The sequence below is a fragment of the Gracilinanus agilis genome, chromosome 3 (assembly GCF_016433145.1).
Source record: "Gracilinanus agilis isolate LMUSP501 chromosome 3, AgileGrace, whole genome shotgun sequence".
In the NCBI taxonomy this organism is placed as follows: Eukaryota; Metazoa; Chordata; class Mammalia; order Didelphimorphia; family Didelphidae; genus Gracilinanus; species Gracilinanus agilis.
The window spans coordinates 71,809,492-71,832,475 of NC_058132.1; the positions used below are offsets into that span (position 1 = coordinate 71,809,492).

General features: G+C 41.5%; 2 protein-coding genes across 3 annotated transcripts in view; one reads left to right on the plus strand and one right to left on the minus strand.

Annotated features, from left to right (window-relative positions):
* Nucleotides 1-1,222: 1,222 nt before the first annotated feature.
* PPCS (phosphopantothenoylcysteine synthetase) lies at nt 1,223-12,719 on the minus strand. 2 transcript variants are annotated; one of them, XM_044671422.1, is made up of 4 exons: nt 12,203-12,719; nt 11,632-11,735; nt 7,011-7,260; nt 1,223-1,968 (listed from the first exon to the last, which is right to left on the minus strand). In XM_044671422.1, exons 1-4 carry the CDS (start codon nt 12,717-12,719, stop codon nt 1,910-1,912), a joined length of 930 nt encoding a protein of 309 aa, XP_044527357.1. In that variant the 3' UTR covers nt 1,223-1,909. The 2 variants fall into 2 exon arrangements, with proteins under 2 accessions (XP_044527357.1, XP_044527356.1); XM_044671421.1 differs by lacking the exon at nt 1,223-1,968 and having other exon boundaries at nt 6,023-7,260.
* A 1,088-nt stretch (nt 12,720-13,807) lies between these two features.
* Nucleotides 13,808-22,984, plus strand: part of ZMYND12 (zinc finger MYND-type containing 12) — a 36,676-nt gene continuing 27,499 nt past the window's right edge. Inside the window, exons 1-2 of the mRNA XM_044668759.1 lie at nt 13,808-13,917; nt 22,498-22,639. Of these exons, the coding sequence (XP_044524694.1) occupies nt 13,808-13,917; nt 22,498-22,639 (252 nt within the window). The remainder of the gene's footprint in view (nt 13,918-22,497; nt 22,640-22,984) is intronic.

Sequence of the window (22,984 nt, forward strand, 5' to 3'; positions counted from 1 at the left end):
GTACGCCCAGACCGAGTTAAAACCCTGTACTGAGGCCGGGAGGGCTCCGAGTTCGAGCATGCGCGGGCACACCTCCAGGCCTCTCCTCACTCACTCAGGATAATGGGGGTGGGGGAAGAAGGGTAGGGAGAAGGGGCGGGAGGGAGGGAAAGAAAGAGGAAGAGAAAAGAGAAGGCGGCTTTCTCTCCGGGCTGTCGAGGCTGCGAGTGGGTCTGGCTCGGCGGAAAGGCTGGAAAGCCCCCCTCGCCCAAGTCCGATAGAGACTCCTGGGAGGACGATCGGTGACTCCAAACTGCTGCGGCCGACTGACTCAGGGGGAGTCATGGCAACAGCTCCAGGCCCAGGGCTCGGCAGGCGGGAGTCATGGTTACGGCGCACACCATTAGCTTAGAGAGGGGGGCTTTTCCGGTGTCGATGGAGGCGGAGCAAAGGCACAGACCACTGCCACCGGGGGGTGGGGAGAGGGCGGGAGAGAAGCAGCCAGGACAAGTGCCAGAGAAGTTTGGTCCAAGCTTTGCTCCGGAGTGGGTGGAGCCCACGAAAGTTACTGGGGTAGAAGGGGTAGGGGACCTTGCGAGCTCACGGACTCCAGTAGGTTTTGGAAGGAATTTAGGTTCTAAGATTTAGGGTTGGACATTCAAATCTCCAGTTTCTAATTAAACCCCTCATTTTGACATGAAGAAACAGAGGCCTGGGAAGTCGTGACCCGCCCCAGGTAAGTGTGGCGTAGAGACCGCATTGGTACCCAGTTCTGATCCCAGATCTCTTCGGGCTACCACGAAATGCCCTAGAAGGCCTTTGGTTCTTCCCTGATCAGGCTTTTACAAATCCTAGGTGGTTGCAAAGCCGGAGATGGCATGATTTTTCAAAACTGCAAATGACAAGATAGGAAGGTTGGCTAACTCTGGATGACAGGCTGGAGTGGTTCTAGTGCCTAGTTAATGCTGACTTCTTTCCAAGGCCTCCGGGCATAAAGGAACTTTAGTGCCAACGTAGAGCAAGCTGGCCAAGTTGGAAAGGCTTTAACTAGGGATATGCTTACCAAGGGAAGGCTTAACTGGCCATGGTGATCAAGAGAATGGGCAAAAATACAAAACTGCCCACAGTGACCCACTGAGTGATCCACCTCCATCCCTTCCATTTTTCAGTGATAGCAAAATGTGTGATTGTGTTGGGTAATTATTTCCGAGGTTTCTGATACAGAAAATAAAAATGCAAACACTTTTAAATTTCAAAAGCATTTATTAGAGATTGAAATAAGACAAGGCATGTATGTATCACCCACATAGCATTGGAAAGCTATTGATATTAAGTAGAGGTTATAGTAATATAACAAGAATACTGCTGTTTCATTGGAAAGCTATTGATATTAAGTAGAGGTTATAGTAATACAACAAGAATACTGCTGTTTCATTGGAAAGCTATATAGCTCTATCACATCAGCACTGCAAAGCTCTTGTGGCATTGAAAAGATATTATTTATGTGGCATTATAAAGGTGGGTGCTCTTAGCATTTGGACTACTGGTTCTCTGGATGGTCCTTGGGTAGTATTCCTCCAAAGCCAGCTAGAGGCAGGCTTTAATCTACTTGTCTCTAGAGGTACAAAGTTTAATGAGTTTCAAAACCAGATGCTACCTCAGCCTTATTGACTTTTCTGGGCCATTATAGAGCTAATGCATTCATTCATTCCTTCCACAAACATTTACAAAGTTCTTTGAGTCTTCTTAGGAACCGTTCAGCATCCAATTGGTCCTTGCAAATATGTTTTATCCATTTCTTCTGTTTTTCATGCTGTACTTTTGGAATGGTAGAAGTACAGCAGCACCATTAAGCATTGAGTATTACAGACCAATTATTCAGTATAGTGATAAGGCCCAGTTTTTTTTTTTTGATTGTCTTAAAAACAAATTAAACTATTGATATTCTACTTTCTTGCTTCTGTTGCCCTGTAAGTGTCGGATAGGGACCTAGTTACAGAATGGAAAAAATAGGAGAAAGAGTTAAGTGAGACAAGATGGAAATGATCTTAGGTTAAATGGATAGGAGAGTTTGGATGTGGGGAACAAGATCAAGAAATTTGTTTTCTCAGGGGCAGCTGGGTGGCTCAGTGGATTGAGAGCCAATCTGGCCTCAGACACTTCCTAGCTCTGTAACCCTGAGCAAGCCACTTAACCCCCATTGCCTAGCTCTTACCACTCTTCTGCCTTGGAACCAATACATGGTATTGATTCTAAGACGGAAGGTAAGGGTTTAAAAAAAAAAAAAAGAAGAAATTCGTTTTTCCTGCAGGAGATATGAAGAATTATAATGGTGAGCTGCACACAATAGGCACTTAATATGGAATTGGTTATCTTGAAGAGAAGGCTTTTCGGAGTCATGATGGCTGTTCTGAAGTATTTTAAGCACTGTTATCTATAAGAGGGATTTGACTTCTTATGTTTTATCACACAGGTCAGCAAGTGGACATTGAAAGGCAAATTTAGGCATGACAACAGAAAATGTTTCCTTAACTATCAGAGCTACCCCAAAGTGGAATGGACAGTGGTAACAAGTTCCTTCTTATTGGAGGTCTTCAAGAAAAGCTAGCTAACCACTAGAGGCAGGTTTTGCACCGCATTCTTTTTCAAGTTATGAGTCATCAAGGTCCCTTCCAACTATGACATGGTGTGGTTCTGTGTATGAGGGATATCATTGTCTATTAAGCAAATATGCTACAGAAGGAATAACCTAACAAAGGAAGCCTCCAGTGCTCTGGGTGCAGGTAGAATTTATAGAAGTTCATAGGAAGAAATTGCATAGGAAGAAAAGGCAGAGAGGGATAGCTACACCATTGTATTGTCTGGATTGAGGTCTGAGAGTAACTCTGCATCTCCATCCAATACTCTTCCTGGACTTGCTTGCTCCTTTGGCAAATGGGAAGATTACCAAGAGGTTGCTGGGTCAGAGCTGCTAAGGTAGTTACTAAGTAGAGAAGAAATGGTAATAGAGGTAGCAAATGTGTTCAAGTTAGTTTCATAGTTATAGCTGGGCCTAGGCAAATAGACACACAGAAGAAGTGTTAGCTTATAAAAGATGTGACAAGTGCTAGTTGGAGAAGGTGGTATAAGATGGGGTGAAAAGGTATAATCTGTTCTACTAGTAGGATGGAGAAGGGATGAGATAACAAGCAGTGGGAGGAATCAAAGGCCCCTTAATTCTAGAAACCCCAAATGAGGGCTGTTGGCCCAGTGGAGTCTGAACCTGGTGTCTTTACACAGGCTCTCACCCCCCTCCTCCTTGCCTAGAATACACTCCTCTCTCATCTCCACCTCTTAGAATCCCTAGCTTCCTTCAAATTCTTCCTGATTGGCAACAACAGCTGGTGTACCCTCCAGCAACTTAAGTTTATATTTTATATTTACTTTTGTGGGCATATGTTGTTTCCCCCTTAGAATAAAAGATTCCTAAGGAAGTGAAGCTTTTGTTTTGATAATGATATCCCCAAGATCTGGAATAGTGCCTAGCACAGAGAAGTTGCTTAATAAATACTTGCAAACTGGCTGTATCCCAGTTAGGGGAAAAGGATATCTCTGAGTGTGCTCAGGGATCTTTCAAGGGGCTCTTTCCTAGCCCCACAAAGGAGAATATAGTGCTTTGCATAAGAATAATAATTACATAGTGCTTTAAGATTTACAAAGGGCTTTCCTCACAACAACCCTGTGAGGTAGGTAATACAAGTATTATCCCCATTTGAAAAAAAAAAGAAAACTCAGGCACATAGAGGTTGAGTGACTTGCCCACAGTCACTCATACTCATATTCTATGACCAGAGTCTATCAGGCAGATGACAAAGGGAGGTAATTATAACATACAACATTACAGAAAAAGTGCATAATAGAGGTGCAAAGTGCTATGCAAAATCCAAGAGGGAAGTCCTGTTATAACAGAAGTTTCAAGGAAGGCTTTCTTGATGTGATGGCATCCATGCTGGACTTAGACTGAACAAAAGCAAAGAAAGTACACACCTATGTTCCTAGGAAAGGGTTTTACATCTTCACTTCGTAGAATCTTAGTATTTTCCTTTCAGAGAGCTCAATAAAAGCTTTGAGGAAGCAGCCAACACAGAGCCTGCCTTCACTTTTTAAGAATCTTGGGTTAAAATTTTATTTTGGAAGCAGTGATCAGAAATGGTCATCTAATTCTTGGGCCAACAGCAGGCAACACAAGCAAACTAGGGCTTAAGCAATGTGTGGATGAATTACTCATATTCACTATTGACTCAAGATGGTCTATAGTTAAGGGGATGCTGATCTAAAATGTAATTTTCTTCCCTCTTATCACAGTAGCTAAGTAACCTGTAACTGATCTGTCAGTTAGTTATTAGTCCCCCAGCTAGCCAGTCATCACTCTCCTGAAAATGCCATTTTGTGCCTCAGTACTCCAATATCAAACCTTTTATTAGCCTATGTATATAGTCTCTTTTTTCTACTATATTTTAGGCTCCCTGCATCCTGTATTAGTTTTCCTCCTGAGTATGTGATACCTGGTACAAGGCCTTGCACATGGAAGTTGCTCAACTTTTTAAAAAACTCTATCTGAGGGTAGCTAAGGAGCACAGTGGATATAACACCAGAGCTTGATGAAATATGATCCTAGATACTTCCTAGCCAAATCTGTGATTTCACTAACTAGTGCAGGGAGCCCCCTGGCTATGAACCTCCTCCTTCTTTTCTGTAAACAGTCGTGGAGTATTCCCAAAGGCATTGAGAGATAAAGGAACTTGCTTCATATCTCAAAGCCCAGGTGTGTCAGAACTGGCAAGCCTTGAATTTGGCTCTCTCTCTCTAAGCCATCACACACTGCCTCTCAACTCACATTAATAGCTGCCGAATAAAAGCCCTTTCCTGCTTCCAGTCCATGCAGCAATTTAGATCATGCAGCAATTTAGATCAGGCACAGATGTAACCCAGACAACTCCAGGCCATTAGTAGTCCCAAACTTTTTCATGGAAGGTGAAGTGGGAGGGAATGGAGGGATTATCAGAGCCCAAGGACTTTACTTTCTTCTGAAGTCATTGGTTAAATTTATGACCACTGTCATGTTAAGGATTTATCATACTGCTTTGAAATTATAATTGAATTAATGAATAGATAATACACTTAAAATTACCCTCTTATGGAAGCCTCAAATTTCCTAATTTGTAAAGCAAGACTTCAGGTTTCCTCAACCCTTTCATGTTCCTAAAATACTTGCAGTTAGATTTCTATGAGCTAAATTACATACTAAATTGCTTTAACTCTGAAGTCTGATAATCCTGAACCCCTGCCCCAGGTCAGTGTAGGGACCAAGCCAAAGTTTCATGACTCTAATAGGGCCTCCTCCTCCCTAATTCACTCTAGCATGCAATGGTTGAAACTAAAGGAGTCATAAAGCATCATTCCATCAAGGGTACTAATGTCACAGTTTTGTGAGGCCAAGGGAGATGACCTTTACCTACCTGACTGGCTAAGTTTCTGTGCAGCACAGCCCAGAAGCACAAAACACTGTGTGCTGACAGTGTATATGAAGATACTTTACAAGGATAAAAGCAGTATCAGATGAAGAACTGAACACAAAACAACAGCTTTTGAGGTGTTGCCCTCACAGATGGACCCATGCAGGGATAAAGGTACTTTCAAAATGAAAAGGTCCAATAATTGGAGAACTCTCATGTCTTGGCTCTACTAAACAAACTATGCCAAATGTCACTTACAATTGGGTTGTCTTTGTTACACACTGACCAAACTGTGACCACTCCCAAATCAAACACATTCTTGTTTATAAGATGGATACCCAGACTGAAGTGTTTTTTGAAGGTTCAATTCTCAGTTAAGCCTTTTTGAAAACTGAAATGTGAAGGGATACCACCATCAACCCATCAAATTAGTAAAGATCATTAAAAATTATTGAAGTCAATGTTTGTTGGGCCACTGAGAAAAAGGCACATTACAATCTGTAGTGCAATCTTGCTTTAATATTGCAAAAGCAATACACAACGTGACTCACAAAAGGGATCATGTCCTTTGCTCCAGTGATCTCATTTCAAGAACTATATCCTAGGAACATTGATAAAAGGGGGAAAAATGATGGTTGTCTTTAACTGAAAATCTCCTCTATATCCCAAATGGAAAATGGTGGACTCAATCATGCTATATCAGAATAAGAGATTATTATTTTCCTAGAGATAATAGCAAATAAAGAATACAAGGAAATATGGAAAGAGCTGTAATAAACAGTTCTACCAACAATTTAACAGCACACTTGTGCCAAGATTTTTATTACTTTAAACTATTTTTTGCCAATTTTGATGGGTATAAGGTAGTATCTCATCTCACTTTATTAAGGTAGTATTCTCATCTCACTTTATTATAATAAATATTACTCACTGATTATATTTTAAAAGTAACACAATTTTAAGTACAGAGATAAAGAGACTAAACAAGAACACAGAACAAAAAAATCAGAGTTAAAAGTTTATGCACATGGACATGTTTTAATCAAAATGTAAATAGTTTGGAATTTATGGTTTTATTCAAGCTTTTATTCCCTCTATCCTTAGATTATATTTGCTGACATTGTTATTTAGCTTGTGGTAAAATAAATATTTTAAATAGAAAATGACAACCACATCCCCCCTTTATTCCTTTCCCCGCCTGAAATAGTAAGATTAGCTTTATAAACCAGAACCGGTCTGCCTTCATTTTCATCTTTAATGTGCATCAAATAACCACTAAATGACAAAAACCAAACTGTTTTGAAATTAAATATTCCCTTTCTACTCCAGCACTCTTTTTACCTTGCTACAGATTTTTCTTTTCCTTATAGAAGGCAAAAGATGATTTCCGTTTCTCTGTACCACCCTTATTCAAGCAACTGTTCAGGTCACAACTTCAGATTTGGTAGACAAGCTCTTTTCCTCAGTTTTCCTCATTTATAAAAGCTATGTGTCGAGACTGTAGATTACTCACAATCTTTTCTTCTATTTCCATACCTTTTCCCATTTCTTCATCAGAGAGGGACAACTGTGTTTCTGAGTCTTTGGTTACAATAACCACATAGGACCTCCGAGATTCAAGGATATTGGCCACCACAACCTGATGACGATATGTCTCCAGAGCCTTCCGTGCATGATCAATGACAACCGTAGGATCTGTCTCCAACTTAAAGGAAATTACAAATGCTTTGGGAGCCCAGTCTTTCACCAGAGGAGAAAGCATTTTTGGCACCAGCTTCATTGTTATCTGCATTGGAAAAGAAAAGTTTAATACCAGGGGGGAAAAAGCAGTTCACCTATGAGATCGCTGTCAACAGAAACCAAGGGAGTCAAGAATGAGGTTTCTCCTTATGTTCCTGCTCATTAAGACACTTTCAATTTCAGAGGTCCTTAGAATAGGATGGGACTGTCAAAGGTATCTAGCTTTACCCTTACTTAGTGTGTGAATTTCTTCTATAATATAATCATCTAAATGAAGTAGTTCCCCTATCAATCTCATCTTTGTATGTCTAGGGGATAAAATGATTTTAGCATTACAATAAGAATTGAAGAGGAATGAGCATAAGATCACATGACAGCATTAAGGCCTGGCAGATGGTCCATGTTTTGGTCAGCTTAACTAGCTAACTTATACCAGAATGAACATTTCCACTAGACTGAAATAAAATCAATAACGCTCTCTCAACATGTAGCTGTTTAGGTATGTAGGTGAAAAGCCTAAGTATAGTAGAACTCTTATGATGTTTATTGTGAAAATGATGATAGTCTATGGCCAAATTATACTCTTTGAAGCATATGTCCATAGAAGCCTGATACAAGATCAGAGTATAATTCAAAAGGTGTTTCACCCTTCTAATCTTGCCTTATAAATAACTACAGAAAATTAATCAACACACCACAGTTTTTGGCAGGTATTTCAGAGAGTATGTGGGCAGAAAACTGAATATCAGAAAATTTTAATCTCTTCTCATATAATCAATTTCTTGATTTCTTTGATTAAAAGAGTGGCAATGCCCAAGGTAACCTCAAATTTTCCACTTGTAGCACTACCTCAAGATGGACATTATTGACCAACAAAACTTTTCCTGGGGAACTGAAAGTACATTAAAATTCTATTTTTAACTGAGAATCTGTTTTCTTCATCAACACTTATATGAAACAGTAACACATGATCTTTAATCCCACTGTCCCCTTTTAGTTTGCTAAAAATGCATTAAGATTTAGAAGCAAAATTATATATCCAAACTGGCCCAACTTTAATTCCCTGAGCTGAGGATCATTTCCTACCTCCAGAAGAAACTTATCAAGGTTCCTATTGTGTGCTATCTCCTTTGAGAAGGCTTTCCTATTCCCTAAATGAATGCATTTTCCCTCATCCTCAAATTATCATATATAAACTTATGTTGCCATGTGGTAGTATGTATGCTTCTCCAGGGCAAGCACAGTTTTCCAGATTATCTTCCTACCCCTAAAGTTGAACATTGTCACTTGAATGGAAGGTACTTTCTAAGGTACTTGTGGATTGGGCTGAATTTTAAAACTTGTCAAAGAACAACAAAGAACAAAGAGGGGGAAACTAAATTAATTACCAGGAAAATTGAACTGCTCTCTATTGTCACAGGGATCTTTCCAAAAACAGATAACATGACCAAAATTCAAAAGAAGGGAACAGGATCTTCACTATTACTTCAAAGATTGTATTTTCATTGGTGTGAATACTCTTGTTACTTACATTTCTATATATCTCCGAGATAGTCTTTGTTGAGTTACACATGTAAAAACATTCATCATCTGGAATCTAACTTGGTATTGACTCTTGTAAACTTAGCTAGACTGATCCTTGGAAAAGCCTAGTCTTTTCTAGGTCCATACTAAATTATAAGAAGCCTTTCCAGATAGGCTCTGCCAAATCATAAGATCTTAAGGAGATATAAAATACAGAGATAATAGCTAACTTCAGAAGCCAGCTATCAAATTTAGCTCACTTCCCTTAAAAATTAACCATTGTCACCATAATTAGCCATAACCAGATAATCAATAGATCTAAAGTATTTACTCTATTTCTCACTAAGCACTTGTCTCCTACTCATCATTACCACCAATTCCTATAAGTTTAAATATCATTTATATGTAGATATCTCCCAAATGATATACAGATCTAGTCAGTCTCTCTACTAAGTTTCTAGTCTTGAATCATCATTTGACGTCATTAGCTATTTTGAAATATATGTTCTCTAGGCATCTCAAATTCAACCTCTTTCCCCTTAAATGCATCTCTTTTCTAAATTTCCCAACTTTGTCACCTACCTGTTTCTTGAGATTTCTCATAACCTTCAAATATTTGCTTAAATGCTTTCTTTTATATGAGGCCTTCCCAGATCCCCAGAATAAGTACAAATAAGTACCCTGTTTGTACTTATATATGTATGTCTATATCATATATATTGTCTTTTTACAGAACCTCAATTCCTTTAAAGCTGAGATGTTTTGTCTCTGTATACCAACACCTAACACAACACTCAGCACATTGCTTGAAGGGTACATAGGCAGGAAAAGAAAAAGAGGCAGAATGGATTATAAAATATTCTAACAGCCACAAGATTCTCAGTAGTCATTAAAAATGAGATTTGGCAGGCAGATTAAATTAAAAAGTCTGGGTACTTGAGTTTTACAGATGATACATGGAAAGGGCTTAGAATAGGATCAAATGAGGCAGTGTTTGTAAAGCACATGAGCACAGTGCCTGGCTGTATACAGAAGGGCATTAAAGGAAATGCTTATTCCCTTCCCCTTGTGGCCCTCTCATTCTGCAACCAAGGAAACGGATAACTAGGAAATATGCAAAAATTACTTAGGAACGATAGAAAGGTCAGCTTTAGTGCCTGGCACACAGTATATATATGGGTAACTAGGTGGTGTGGTGGATAGAGCAGTGTACCTAGAGTCAGGAAGATTGGAGTTCAAATCTGGTCTCAGACACTTACCAGCTATGTGACCCTAGGCAAGTCTCTTAACCCTATTTTCTTCAGTTTCTCATCTATAAAATGAGCTGGAGAAGGAAATGACAAACCACTACAGTATCTCGGCTAAGAAAACCCCAAATGGGGTCACAAAGACTGACACAACTGAAATGAATGAACAACATAGCAGATGCTTAATAAATACTACTTAAGGGCAGTGAGGTGGCTCAGTAGATAGAAAAGCAGGCCTGGAGACAGGTGGTTCTGGGTTCAAATATAGCTTCAAAAACTTTCTAGCTGTGTGACCCTACTAGCAAGTCACTTAAGCCCAATTGTCTAGTCTTTACTACTCTTCTGCCGTGGAACCAATACTTAATTTAAAATTTTTTACTATGCAGTTATGGCACAATTTGTAAAACTCTGAAAGCTCAAAGTGAAGATAAAGAATAAGTATGTGTGTGTAGATCAGGGAACTCTTTAGCACTCCTCCCTAGGGAATCCCACCAGAATTATAAAAATTATAAAGATTTCTGATATGGGTCCTCTAGGACTCCAAAAAAGAAATCAAAGACTGTTCCTCTTACAACTGGTTATCAGTGCTAAGAGAAGAGTGAGTCAAAGCCCCAAATGTCTAAATACTGGTTAAATCCATTAATTCAATAATTTATTTATTTATTTTTGAGCCCTTGTACTTCGGTGTATTTTCTCATAGGTGGAAGATTGGTAAGGGTGGGCAATGGGGGTCAAGTGACCTGCCCAGGGCCACACAGCTGGGAAGTGGCTGAGGCCGGGTTTGAACCTAGGACCTCCTGTCTCTAGGCCTGACTCTCACTCCACTGAGCTACCCAGCTGCCCCCTTAATAAATTATTTTTGCATAGCATAAAGGTAAACCTGGGTTCTGAAAGGTTATGTTAGTGAAATACAAACTCAGGCAGGTTCCATCAAGCTGGAAAGGCTTTCCACTACATACCTGGTAATGGATTATCTACCTGTCATCTGAGAACCAGCCTACCTAAATTTGGTCAGATTTAATACTAGGTTAGCAAAACAGTAACTTATTTTTTGGTTACAGTAACTCATGAAGACTTGGATGGGTTGTCATCTATGTACATGGAAGGTGTGGTCAGAAGGATAAAATTGCAAAACCTTGAAGTATTTATAAAAAGATTTTCTGTCTCACAGGGTTGGGAAAGGAACTATTTGTTCTGATAAGGAAGACAAGATGTTGAGGCAAAGGTTCACTAAAGAAATGTGGTTTCTTTAAGAAAAAGGGAACATTGCACAAAGAACTTAGATCGAATAAACTCCAATGTGCCCTACAGCTCCAACATTGTGATTATTTACCTAGGTTTCCCTTTGTAAACACTGGCAACATTTCTGCAGAACTAAAGTCACAAAGTTTGGTATGTATCTTTTGAAAAGGGGTTTTAATTTATGGATAATATTTGAGTTATTCAAAACTAAATACTTTCAGGTCCCCTCCAAGTTCAAGTATGTTATCTAATCCAAGTCTCTAGTTCGGAGCATCACTGACTATGCTACTTTGGCAGATACCTCAAAGTTTGACAAGAAAAGTATAATTCAAACAAAGAGCAAGCTAGTCCATACTCAGAGGAGAATCAGAAACCTCCATGGGAAAAAAATAAGTCTTACACACCTGCAAAGGGCCTCCAGAGGAGTGGATCTTATGCTCAGGCATTTCAGAGGCAGGCACATAAAAATCTGACACAGCTGCAGCAAGGTAAAACATTGCAGAAGAGCCTGCAAGGAAAAAGTGACAAAGCACAATGGATAGTTGTCTAATTTAGAGGACAGGAAGGTGTGAGTTCAAATTCTGATTCACACATTTCTTAGCTATAGGACCCAGAGCAGGATGCTTAACCTCAGTTTTCTCATCCGTAAAATGGGAATAGCAGCACCTGTACCTCCTAGGGCTGTTGTGAGGATCCAATGAGATAATAATTGACATGGGCTTAGCACGTTGCCTGGCACATAAGTAAGCGTTTATATAAATGTTAGCTGCTATTTCTAAATGGGCTGGAGGGTCTTCAAGATCCCTTCCAGTACCGGAACTATGCGGCTACGAGCCGGAAACGGAGAGTAAAAAGGACAAGAGAAGTAGGTCATTCTAGGCCAGTTGCGGGGGTGCCAAGGGGAGTCAAGGTCACCGGGGGGAGGCGAGATGGGGCCTGATCTCCGCCGCTTCCCTCCTCCCTCCCCCAACGCACCTAGCGGGCTGAGCGCCTGGGCCGCGGCCTGCAGAAGGTGCAGGTAGTCGGTTAGGGTGGCGAACTCCACGGACAGGAAGTTGCCGGCGTCTGCGGCCTTCTGGTAGCTGCGCAGGGCGGCAGCGAAGCCTGGCAGTGTAGTGGCCTCGGCCTCGAGCAGCAAGCGGCTGCTGGGGACCTCAGCCTCACCCTTGACGGGTCGCAGCGCCGCGAGCCAAGTCTGCGGAGGGAAGCGGTGCGCGAAGGGGAAGGCAGAGCGCGCGCGGTGCAGGAATAGCACCCCGTAGCCGGCGTTCAGGAAGCTCTCGGCCGAGACCGCGCCGCGCCGCCCGCTGCTAAAGTTATCCAGAAAGCGCACGGTGCGCGCTTCCAGCGGCACCTTGGTGCCGCCCGATGTGACAAGCACCACCCGCCGGCCCTGCGAACCCAGCCGCGCGGCGAAGCGCTGCATGAGCGCGGCGCAACGCGCCAAGCCCGGCGGCTCCGGGAATTCGGCGCCTAGGATCTCTTCCGCCATCGGTCTGGACTCTCACTCACACTGGGCCTGCGCCGCCGCTGCCAATCAGCCTGAGCCCCGCCTTCCCTCCGCGGCCACTGCGCAGCCGCTGAGGGGGAGGAGCCCCGATTCGCCTCGGTCGCCTTAGCAACGGTGGTGCAGCTGGGCGACCTGAACCCGGAAAGAGGCAGCCGGCGGGAGACACCTCTGAGACCCCAATCAGAATCAGTGGCGCCGCGGGAACCAGGAACCTTTTCCGTTAGCTTAGATACCTCCCCCCACCCTCCCTCATTCCCCTGTTACATTTCCGCCAGCACTGAAGGGAGCTGTAAAATAATCCGCCTCAAATAACATACCTGACAATGGGTCACCCAGCCTTAGCTCAAAAATATCAAGGATAGGGAGCTCACTACCTCTCCAGGAAGTCCTATCTTATTCAGCTTTTGAACTGTTCTAAATGTTAGGAAATTTTCCCAACCCTAAACCTAAAACAATGTCTTTGCAATTTCTATCCACTTACTGCCTTCCGGGACTAAACGGACAAGACAGTTCTTCGAATATCTGATTTCCCTTCGGAGCCTTTTTTTCCCCCAGGCCCAACATGTCCCTTATTCCTCTAACCGATCCTTACAGAACACGGACCCGAGGAAAGTCCTTCACTCTTCTGGACATCATTGTGCTCCTGGAGCTCTTGGTTAAACGAGAGTCCTAGGAGTGAAAGCAGATCACCTGGGTCAACCCTCTTATTGGTCAGAGGAAATTGTGGCACAGGGAGGGGAAGGAACTCGCTCAGTCTTGCTGGTAGCGAGAAGCAGGATCCCGACTTAAGCCTGGGTCCTCCAACTTGGAAACCAGCCCTCTTCGGCGCACGTGGACAAAGGGATCCGGGAACAGCGGCGTGAGAACGCCCTCTACTGTTCCGGTTTTAGTTGCGCGTGTCTGCATAGCGCGCATGCTCACTTCAAATCCTTGCATTTAAGCCTTGGATTGGGAGTGAACTGTCACGTGATGGGAAGAAGGGGTGGGCCGTAGGTTTTAGATCTTGGCAACCGCTCTTTCCATTTCCTGGCAACGGACGCGCCCGCGGTGGCTACGACCGTACAGACACCATGACTGAGATCTACCCGCTAGCGGTGCCCAAAGGGCGGAAACTAAAGTGTGAGGTGTGCGAAGCTCCGGCCGAGCGAATGTGTGCGGCCTGCACGGTCACCTACTACTGGTGAGGACGTCTGACCCCTCATCCCTGGGCAGACTCAGCGTCACCCAGCTACAGTCTAGGCAAGATTTAAGCCCAGATCTTCAGACTCCAAATCCATGATATCAGAGTGCTTTGATTCAGTCTCGAGCCCCCTAACTCCCTGGAGAACCTATTTCTGGCTCTGAGGAATAATGACAATAACAATAACTAACACGTCACTTGTGTTTTAAGGTTCACGTAGCACTTTGTATATATGTTAACTCATTTGACCCTTAAAATAAATCTGGGGTAGGTGCTATTATCCCCATTTTCCAGAAAGGGGAACTGAGAAAGATTTAGGGATTTGCCCAGGGTCACACAGCTAGTAAGTGTATGAGGCAGTCATCTTCCTGACTGCTTATCCTACTAGGACTTTTCTCTGGCTCCACCTCACTGCCTATGGTAGCATTCCCCTGTCACCTGATTCCTTATTCCCCTCCCCTCCCTTCCACTATACTGTCTGGAATGTTATTCCATAAAGACACAACATTCCTTCATCCTAAATCTTTTTCATTCCCACTCCTTCAGTCTATTAGCCTGAAACCTAGCTTCTCCCCTGATGACAAAGCCTCCACCCTTGTCAGTACTGGCTGCACCTTCACGCATTCCCCTCAGCTCATTGGTTGAGGCAGAGGAATTAAAATATTTCGTTCCCTCCCCCCCCCCCCCCCCCCCCCGCTGCTCCTATATTCTCTCTCTACCCCATCACTCAGTAACCTCTCTTCGTTTGAGTATCATACTGTTCATACCCACCCAATCAAAATCCTGTTAGCTGTACTTTATAAACCCCCAGGTCACTCCTTTTTCTCTCTTCAAGGAACTCCGTATATGGCTCATAGTTTTTCTCTCCTTTCTCTCCTAGTCCCTGCCTTCTCTTCTCCATCTTGACCCACGCATGAGCCATTTCAATTCCATACTGTCTTTCTTGAATCCTTAGAACCATTATATCTGTTATTTATGTCCTGCCAAGCCTCAACCTTGGCTTATTCCTACAAGTTGCTACTTTTACTCCCACGATTCATGCTGCTGAATGAAGGAGGAGGAAATCACTCAACTATTCTGACTGAGGTCCTCTACAAATGTTACACAACCTCAACTGCCCTTTAATTACTGATAGGCAATTTTATTTCTCCCTCACTACCCCACTCTTTGCAGCAGCTCTTCTTACAAACATTTTCATCCTTCAAACCCATGACTTTCCATCCTCTTGCCTTATATTTTACAGAAAAAATTAAGGCCATTTGCCATGAGCTCCCTTTTCTCCTCTCTTCCTTTTCTCTTATCACTAAGATGCCATCTGTCATTCTCCTTCAATTCTATCTCATGTTATCAAGTGGCCTTGCTCCTTACCAAGGCTAACTATATTTAATACATTCCATTCCATCCCCTTTGGAGGAACCCAACAAATTGCTCTCTGTCATCCCCATTTTATGATATTTTTTAATCTCTTCCTGTCTACTGACTCATTCCCAGCTGCTTACAAACATGCCAGTCCTATCCTAAGAAAACTTCAATCCTAAGAAAACTCTCACTTGATCCTTCCATACTGATGATATCTCATCTGATCTTTGTAAGCTAAATTAGAAAAGGCCATCTTCAATAAGTATATTCACTTTCCTTCCTTTAACTCTCTTCTAAACTCTTCCACCAAAACTGTTCTTTCGAAAGTTACCAATAATCTTTTAATTGCCAAATCTAATGGCCTTTTTTCATTCTTCATTCACCTTGATCTTTCTGTAGCCTTTGACACTGTTAACCAACTTCTCCCTGATACTCTCTTCTCTATAGATTTTCAGGGCATCATTTTATCTTGGTTTTTGTCCTATATGACTACTTTTCCGTCCCCTTTGTTGGATCCTCATTCAGATTATGCTCAGTCCCCTTATGTGTTGTTTATGGTTGTCTTGGACCAAGTCTTCTTTTCTTTCTCTATACCACTTCATTTGGTCATCTCATCTCAACTATCAAGAATTTAATTACCATCTGTATGCTAATGATTCTCAAATCTACCTATGCTGCCTCATCTAGAGAAAATACAAAATGCCCTTTTTTTTTTTGCTTCTAGGAGCAAAAACAAAATGCTCTATTTAGCATTCTAATCTCTTTATAACCTAGCACCTTCCTACCTTTCCAGTCTTTTTCCACTTTACGTCCAGACATAAACTTTTTGATAAAGTGACATTGACCTACTGGCTGTTCTTCAAACAAGACATCTCTTAGCTCTGGGCATTTTCTCTAGTGATCTATCTCCCATTTCTGGAAAAATTTCACCTCTGCTCCAAATACTGGCCTCCTTGGCTTCCTTTAAAATGTAACTAAAATTCCATCTTTTTTCCAGAAAATTGTTTTTAATATAATATTTTCCCCAGTTATGTGTAAACATTTTTTAACATTTGTTTTCTAAAGTGTTGAGTCACAAATTCTCTTCCATCTAACCTTCCCTTCTCACACCCAATAATAACAATAAACAGGGGCAGCTGGGTAGCTCAGTGGATTGAGAGTCAGGTCTAGAGACGGGAGGTCCTAGGTTCAAATCTGGCCTCAGACACTTCCCAGCTGTGTGACCCTGGGCAAGTCACTTGACCCCCATTGCCCACCCTTACCACTCTTCCATCAAGGAACCAATGCACAGAAGTTAAGGGTTTAAAAAAAATTAAAAAAAATAATAACAATAAACAATTTGTTCTAGGTTATACATGGGTTATCATGCAAAACATATTTCTACTTTGGTCATGGAAAAACATTTCTGCATCAGTTGTAGAAACTCATATAAAAAACCCAAAGAAGATAAAGTGAAAAATAGTATGCTTAGATCTGCTTTTTCAGACTCATTAATTCTTTCTCTGGGGGTGGATAGTATTTTTCATCATGAATCCTTTGGAATTGTCTTAGATAACTGTAAAGCTGAGAATAGCTAAGTCATTCATAGTTGATCATCTATCTTGCTTTTGTTATTGTGTACAATGTTCTGGTTGTTTTTACTTCACTTTACATCACTTCATGTTTCAGTAATCATCCAGCTCATCATTTCTTAATAACATAATGGTATAAAATCCCTTCTTTGACAGTAAGTTTTTCTCAACTAATGCCTTTCTTCTGTTAATTATTTCCTAATTATCCTCTATAAAGTTTGTTTGTGTATAGTCATTTGCTTGTTGCCTTCCCCATTAGATTGTAAGCTCCTTGAGGTCAGATTTTTTTGCCCCTTTTTGTGTCCCTATTGTCTAGCATTAGTTAGTGACACATAATATATGCTTAATGAATATTTCTTGATTGATTGATTAACTTCTTTCCCCTTCTTAGAAATATGCCAGGCTTCTATTGTCTCTAGCTTAAAATAGAAACTCCTCAAATTGGCATTTATCTATCTATTTATTTATTTATTTATTTATTTGTTTGTTTATTTGTTAAACCCTTAACTTCTGTGCATTGGCTCTTAGGTGAAGAGTGGTAAGGGTGGACAATGGGGGTCAAGTGGCTTGCCCAGGGTCACACAGCTGGGAAGTATCTGAGGTCAGATTTGAACCTAGGTCCTCCCATCTCTAGGCCTGACTCTCAATCCACTGAGCTACCCAGCTGCCCCTTCAAATTGGCATTTAAAGCATTCTGCAGTCTGGTTCCATCCTACCTCTAAGAGCCTTATTTCACATCACTTTGCACTTTCATGCACTCACGGTTTCCATCAAAGTGGTCTACGAGCTGTCCCCAATCTTCTAGTCTTCAGACAAGCTATCATTTCTGGAATGTACTTCTTCCTCATTTCTACCACGTAGAATCCTTAGCTTCCTTTGAAGCTTAACTCAGATAAAGTCTCTTGCTTGAAGCCCCTACCTGATTCCTGCTAGTTGCTAGTCTTTCTATTAAAATTAACTTCATTTTACTTACACATATTCATGTTAAATCTGTTGTGTGAATGTTATAGCTCCTTGAGGAGAGAAATTTATTTTTGCCTTTGTATTTCTAACACCTGGCACAGTGCTTTGTAATAATAAACATTGAGTATTGGTTCCCAGGTGGAAGAGCAATAAGACCTAGGCAACTGGGGTTAAATGACTTGTCCAGGGTCACATAGCTAGAAAGTATCTGAGGCCACATATTAATCCAGGACCTCTTGTTTCCATGCCTAGCTCTCTATCCATTGAGCCATCTAGCTGCCCCCATAATAAACATTTAATAAAAGGTCATTGAGTTAAGTTGAATGGCCTACCACTGTTTGGGTCCAATCATTCACTCAGTTTCAAATTAACTTAACTGTACTATTATCTAGCCCAGGGGTATCAAATGCAAACAGAAATGAGAGTCACTAAGGATTCCTGCAGCCCTATATTGACTTAATTTTAAGATGTAATATAATCTATGTTTCATTTTACTTTTTATTTATTTTGTTAACTATTTGCCATTCACATTTTAATCTGGTTCACATACACATACTCAGAAGTATGGGGTGGGGGAAGAGCCCACAATTGTGTTTGATACCTCTGATTTAGAGGTGCCCAGATGACAGCTACAAGGATTAAGACTATGAGAGATACACATGGATGCATGAACTCCAAACGAGATGCTGCTGAGTGAGAGACTATGGAATTTAGAATGGGGAACAAGAAGTATGACAATTCCTCTTTTAGGCCCTATCAAGTGAGGAGAAGGATAAAGATGAACATATCACATATCACATAACTACCATGTGCCAGGCATTGTGCTAAGCATTCTATTAAATATTATTTCATTTGATCCTCACAACATCTTTTGAGTTAGGTGCCATATTGTCATCCTCATCCTATAGCTGTAAGAAATAAAAAGAACTGAGCCAAAATCCTGAGCCAAGGACCTGACTTTTATTTTGTGGGCATAAAATACAGAAGTCAGAGGTCTGTAGCCATGCCCAGCCTGTGGCCTGAGACAATCTGATTTCTAGATAGCCAGGGTTATATAGGCTTTGGACAATTGCCCAACAGAGGTAATTAACAGGGCCACATATTCAGAACGTGTTAACAAAGTGAGTTTGGGAACATTAAACTGAAATGGTTAATAAATTCCAGGAAAGAGGTTATGATCAGGTCACCCCGCCTCTTTCTCCTTTCTAGGGTCACTTGGTTATGACACTGCCAGATGAAGGGCTCAGTTTTCCTTTTTGTCACATTCTCTAGAGTGTATGAATGGCAAGAAGAAAAAGGGGAAGTGTACATGCACTCTCATCATTGCAAAAGCTCTTCATATGATTCCTATCACTATTGAATCTTATTTAAATCATAGTTACAGCTTATCAAACTGTTATAGAATCCTTATGTGATTAAAAGTCACTTAACTAAATTTCTGCTTACATAGTTGAAGAAACTAAGGCAAACAGAAGTTAATTCGTGCACACAGCTAGTAAGTGTCTGAGGCCAGATTTGAACTCATATGTTCCTGACCCCAGGCCTATCTATTGCACCACCTAGCTGTCTCGGAAAGTTTTAAAAATTATGAGGATCAAATGAAATAAATTTGTAAAGATAATATTCTGAGTCAGAAATTATGTGCTAAGAGAAGCACCCAACACTGGGAAAGGGCATATGAGATGTGCTATTAAACAGAGGGAAGTCAAATCTCAATAAAGTGAAATCAATGCTGGATTTAGAACTGGAGAACTCAAGTTTTAATGCTCTTTATGATCATGGGCAGATCACTTAATCTCTTTGGGACTCATGTGGGGAGTAGAGGAGAATTCTAAACTAAGGCCTACTGAATCGAGTTAGAGTTCTTTGTTCTGCCATTTAAAAAAAAAAAATCAACTCCTCAACTTTAAGGAATCCAAAAACCTCAAAACCCAAAACACCAAAAACACCAGAGCTCTTCAAATACAAGCTAAAAGTAATAAAAATCCAAGTGGGAATTTGGGTTAAAAGAAGGGGCATAGGAGGAGGAGGGGTAGGTAATAGCACTTTAGCATAGTTAGCCCCTTTCAGTCCTGCTTTCCAACTCCAAAGATCAAAAAGTTTTGGGTATAATAGTTTTTTTTTTCTTTGATATAGACCACAGTCCCTGAATGCTCACAAACTGTGTTCCTGAGTTTGGGGCACCCTGATTCTTCACTTAGCTTGGCTTGTTCTCAGGTCAGAGGAATAGAATTTTTGCTCTTTGGGCATAGCCTTGAAGAGCCTCACAGTGTCCTCCATTCTATAGGGAGGCATCAAAGCAGGACTTTCGTGGAGGATCTTGCTCTTTTCAAGTTAAATACACCAAAGCTTCCAAGTACCCATCTCTCTCTACCTTATTGCCATCATACCACTTACACTATCCAATGTGTGGCACCATTGGGGAAAGAGCAGGGGTTATTAGGGAGGGGAGAGGAAGAGGAGAGAGGGAGGAAGAGAAAGAAGGGGAGAGAGTCAGAGGGAGGGAGGGAGAGATGGGGGGGGTGAGGGAGAGACAGGGGGAGGGAGGGAGAGACAGAGAAAAGAAAGAGAAGGGGAAAGGGAGGGAGAGAAAAGAGAGGGAGAGGGAAAGAGAGAGAATTAAAGTGGCCACTAGAGGGTAGTGCAATGTTTCTTATGTTATAAAAATTCTGGCATTCTAGACCTTGGAAGGAACCTTAGAAGTCATCTATTTCTCCAAATATCCTCCTTTTACAGAATTGGAGTCTGAGTCCTGGAAGGGAATGACTAACCCATGATGCACACAGATAGTTAGCAAGCAGCAGAATCTGAATTAGAACACAGGTCTCCAGAATTACTTCATAACGAAATACAGCAAGGAAAAAGTAGACACCTACAGTCAAGTTGATCTAGTTCAGAGCTATGTGTTGTTATTATTCAGTCATTTCCAGTTGTGCCTGTCTTTTTATGACCCCATTTGAGGTTTTCTTAGTATATATACTGTTGTGATTTCCTTCTCCAATTCATTTCATAGATGAGGAAACTGAGGCAAACAGTGTTTAGTGACTTGCTAGGATCCCACAGCTAGTGTCTGGAGCCATATTTGAATTCACAAAATTCACAAAATTCACATATCTGACTCCAAACCTGGTACTCTATCTACTGTGCCACCTAACTGCCCCACAGAGGACCATCCATATATACATGTATATATATATATATATATAGACACGTATGTACATATAAATAATAATAGCTAACATTGTATATAATGCTTCCTTTGTGTCAAGCACTATCCTAAATGTTTTACAATTTTTATCTCATTTGATCCTTACAATAGCCCTGGGAAGTTAGGTGCTATTATTATTCCCATTTTACAGATGAGGAAACTCAGGTTAACCAGGTTAAGTGACTTGCCCAGGGTCACACAGATAGTATGTGTCTGAGGCTGGATTTGAACTCAGGTTGATGAGTCTTCCTGAGCACCTTCTTTCAAGGCCCAGGTGCTCTAACCACTGCACCACCTAGTTGTCCCACTGTATGACCATGAACCATTTAACCTAAAGCCTCAACTTGCTTATCTGAAAAATATGAATAAGTGCCTAAAGTCCCTGTTTTACAAGGGTTGGTGTGAGGCATAAATGAAATAATATATGGAAAGCCTTCTGTAACCTTTAAAATGCTATATCAGTATTGACTATTATAAATAGTATGCTTAAGTAATCTTTGCCCAAGACCTATTCTGCCTCAAGCATCACTCAGGTCTTTCGCCAATACACAAGGAGCCTCTGAGGGATTCTTAAACTGAATAAAAAACAAATCCTAACAATAGTTGAAAGTGTTATAAGTTTTACATCTCTCACCTCATTGGAGCCTCACAGTAACCTTGTGTTAGGTAGATAGTGCAACAGCTATTGTTATCTCCATTTTCCAAATGAAGAAACTAAATCCCAGGGAGTTGAAGTGATTTGTCCACAGTCACAAAGACATATTCTAATGTGCATTCCTCTACAGCAGTGATTCCCAAAGTGGGCGCCACGGCCCCCTGGTGGGTGCTGCAGTGATCCAGGAGGGCAGTGATGGCCACAGGTGCATTTGGAGGCGGTGATAGTATGTGACAGGGGGCGCTAAGTAATATTTTTTCTGGAAAGGGGGAAGTAGGCCAAAAAAGTTTGGGAACCACTGCTCTACAGGATAGTCCCTCAAAGATCCAAAGAAAAGAGAAGAATAACAATTTTTAGTATGTTGGCCAGTAAGACCCCTCGCTCTAGCTGTGGTAAAGGCTACTCAAGATCCCCATATTTCGGGGGTTCACAACTTCATGACACTTTTTTGGAAGTGGCCAAATTTCTCTGAACTCCTGCAAAATCTAACTTGTTCTTATTGTCAAGAAATGGTTAACTCTTCCTAACCATGGCCATGGAATTTGTCTTCCATGACTGATAAAGGAGGATAGTGAGCTTCAATGTGTTGCCTTGGCCATCCTATCTAATCCAGGATTGCGTCTCTAGCAGCAGCACCAAGGTGGGTGCTTTTGTGGGAAAAGGACGGCTGCTGGGCAGGGTCATTCCAGTTAGGGTTAGGCCCTGCCTTGTTGGGTCAGCCCATGAGTCCCTGCTTTCTGTGTCTGCAAGGTACCAAAGTTGTAGGTGTTCACCAATTGCAAGATGCCTGTCAGGGATAAAGTCTGTGGTTTTTCTCTCCTCAGTGGTACCGCGCATCAGAGAGCTGATTGGGCCAGCATTCATGAAAAAATATGCCAGCTTTTGATCCCCTTGCGCACAACAATGCCCTTTTACAATTCAGAAGAAGAACGGAGGCATGGCCGGGAGCAGCTGCTGCAGCGGCAGGTGTGTGTATGCGCATGTGCCCTACAGTCACAAGTTGGCTCTTTAGAAAGTTTGTGTCCCAGACTTTGGGACTAACAGCCTTGAGATATCCCATAGTTACAGCACAGGACAATAAAAGGTGTTTACAGTGAAGGATACTCAGTCATCAAGAGGTTACATGAATCTCAGTATCTTAAGAAGGATGCGATCCATTTAAGAAAGATCTCTCTCTCTCTCTCTCTCTCTCTCTCTCTCTCTCTCTCTCTCTCTCTCTCCTTCCTTCCTTCCTTCCTTCCTTCCTTCCTTCCTTCCTTCCTTCCTTCCTTCCTTCCTTCCTTCCTTCCTTCCTTCCTTCCTTCCTTCCTT

Bases quoted from the DNA above. Each gene is read 5' to 3' on its own strand.
- PPCS (XM_044671421.1), bottom strand. From the start codon at position 12,719: ATGGCGGAAGAGATCCTAGGCGCCGAATTCCCGGAGCCGCCGGGCTTG. The intron at 11,736-12,202 runs GTGCGTTGGGGG...TTTTCCTTGCAG, and splicing joins CCAGGCGCTCAGCCCGCTAG to GCTCTTCTGCAATGTTTTAC. The intron at 7,261-11,631 runs GTGTGTAAGACT...TTTCCAATGCAG, and splicing joins CCTCTGGAGGCCCTTTGCAG to ATAACAATGAAGCTGGTGCC.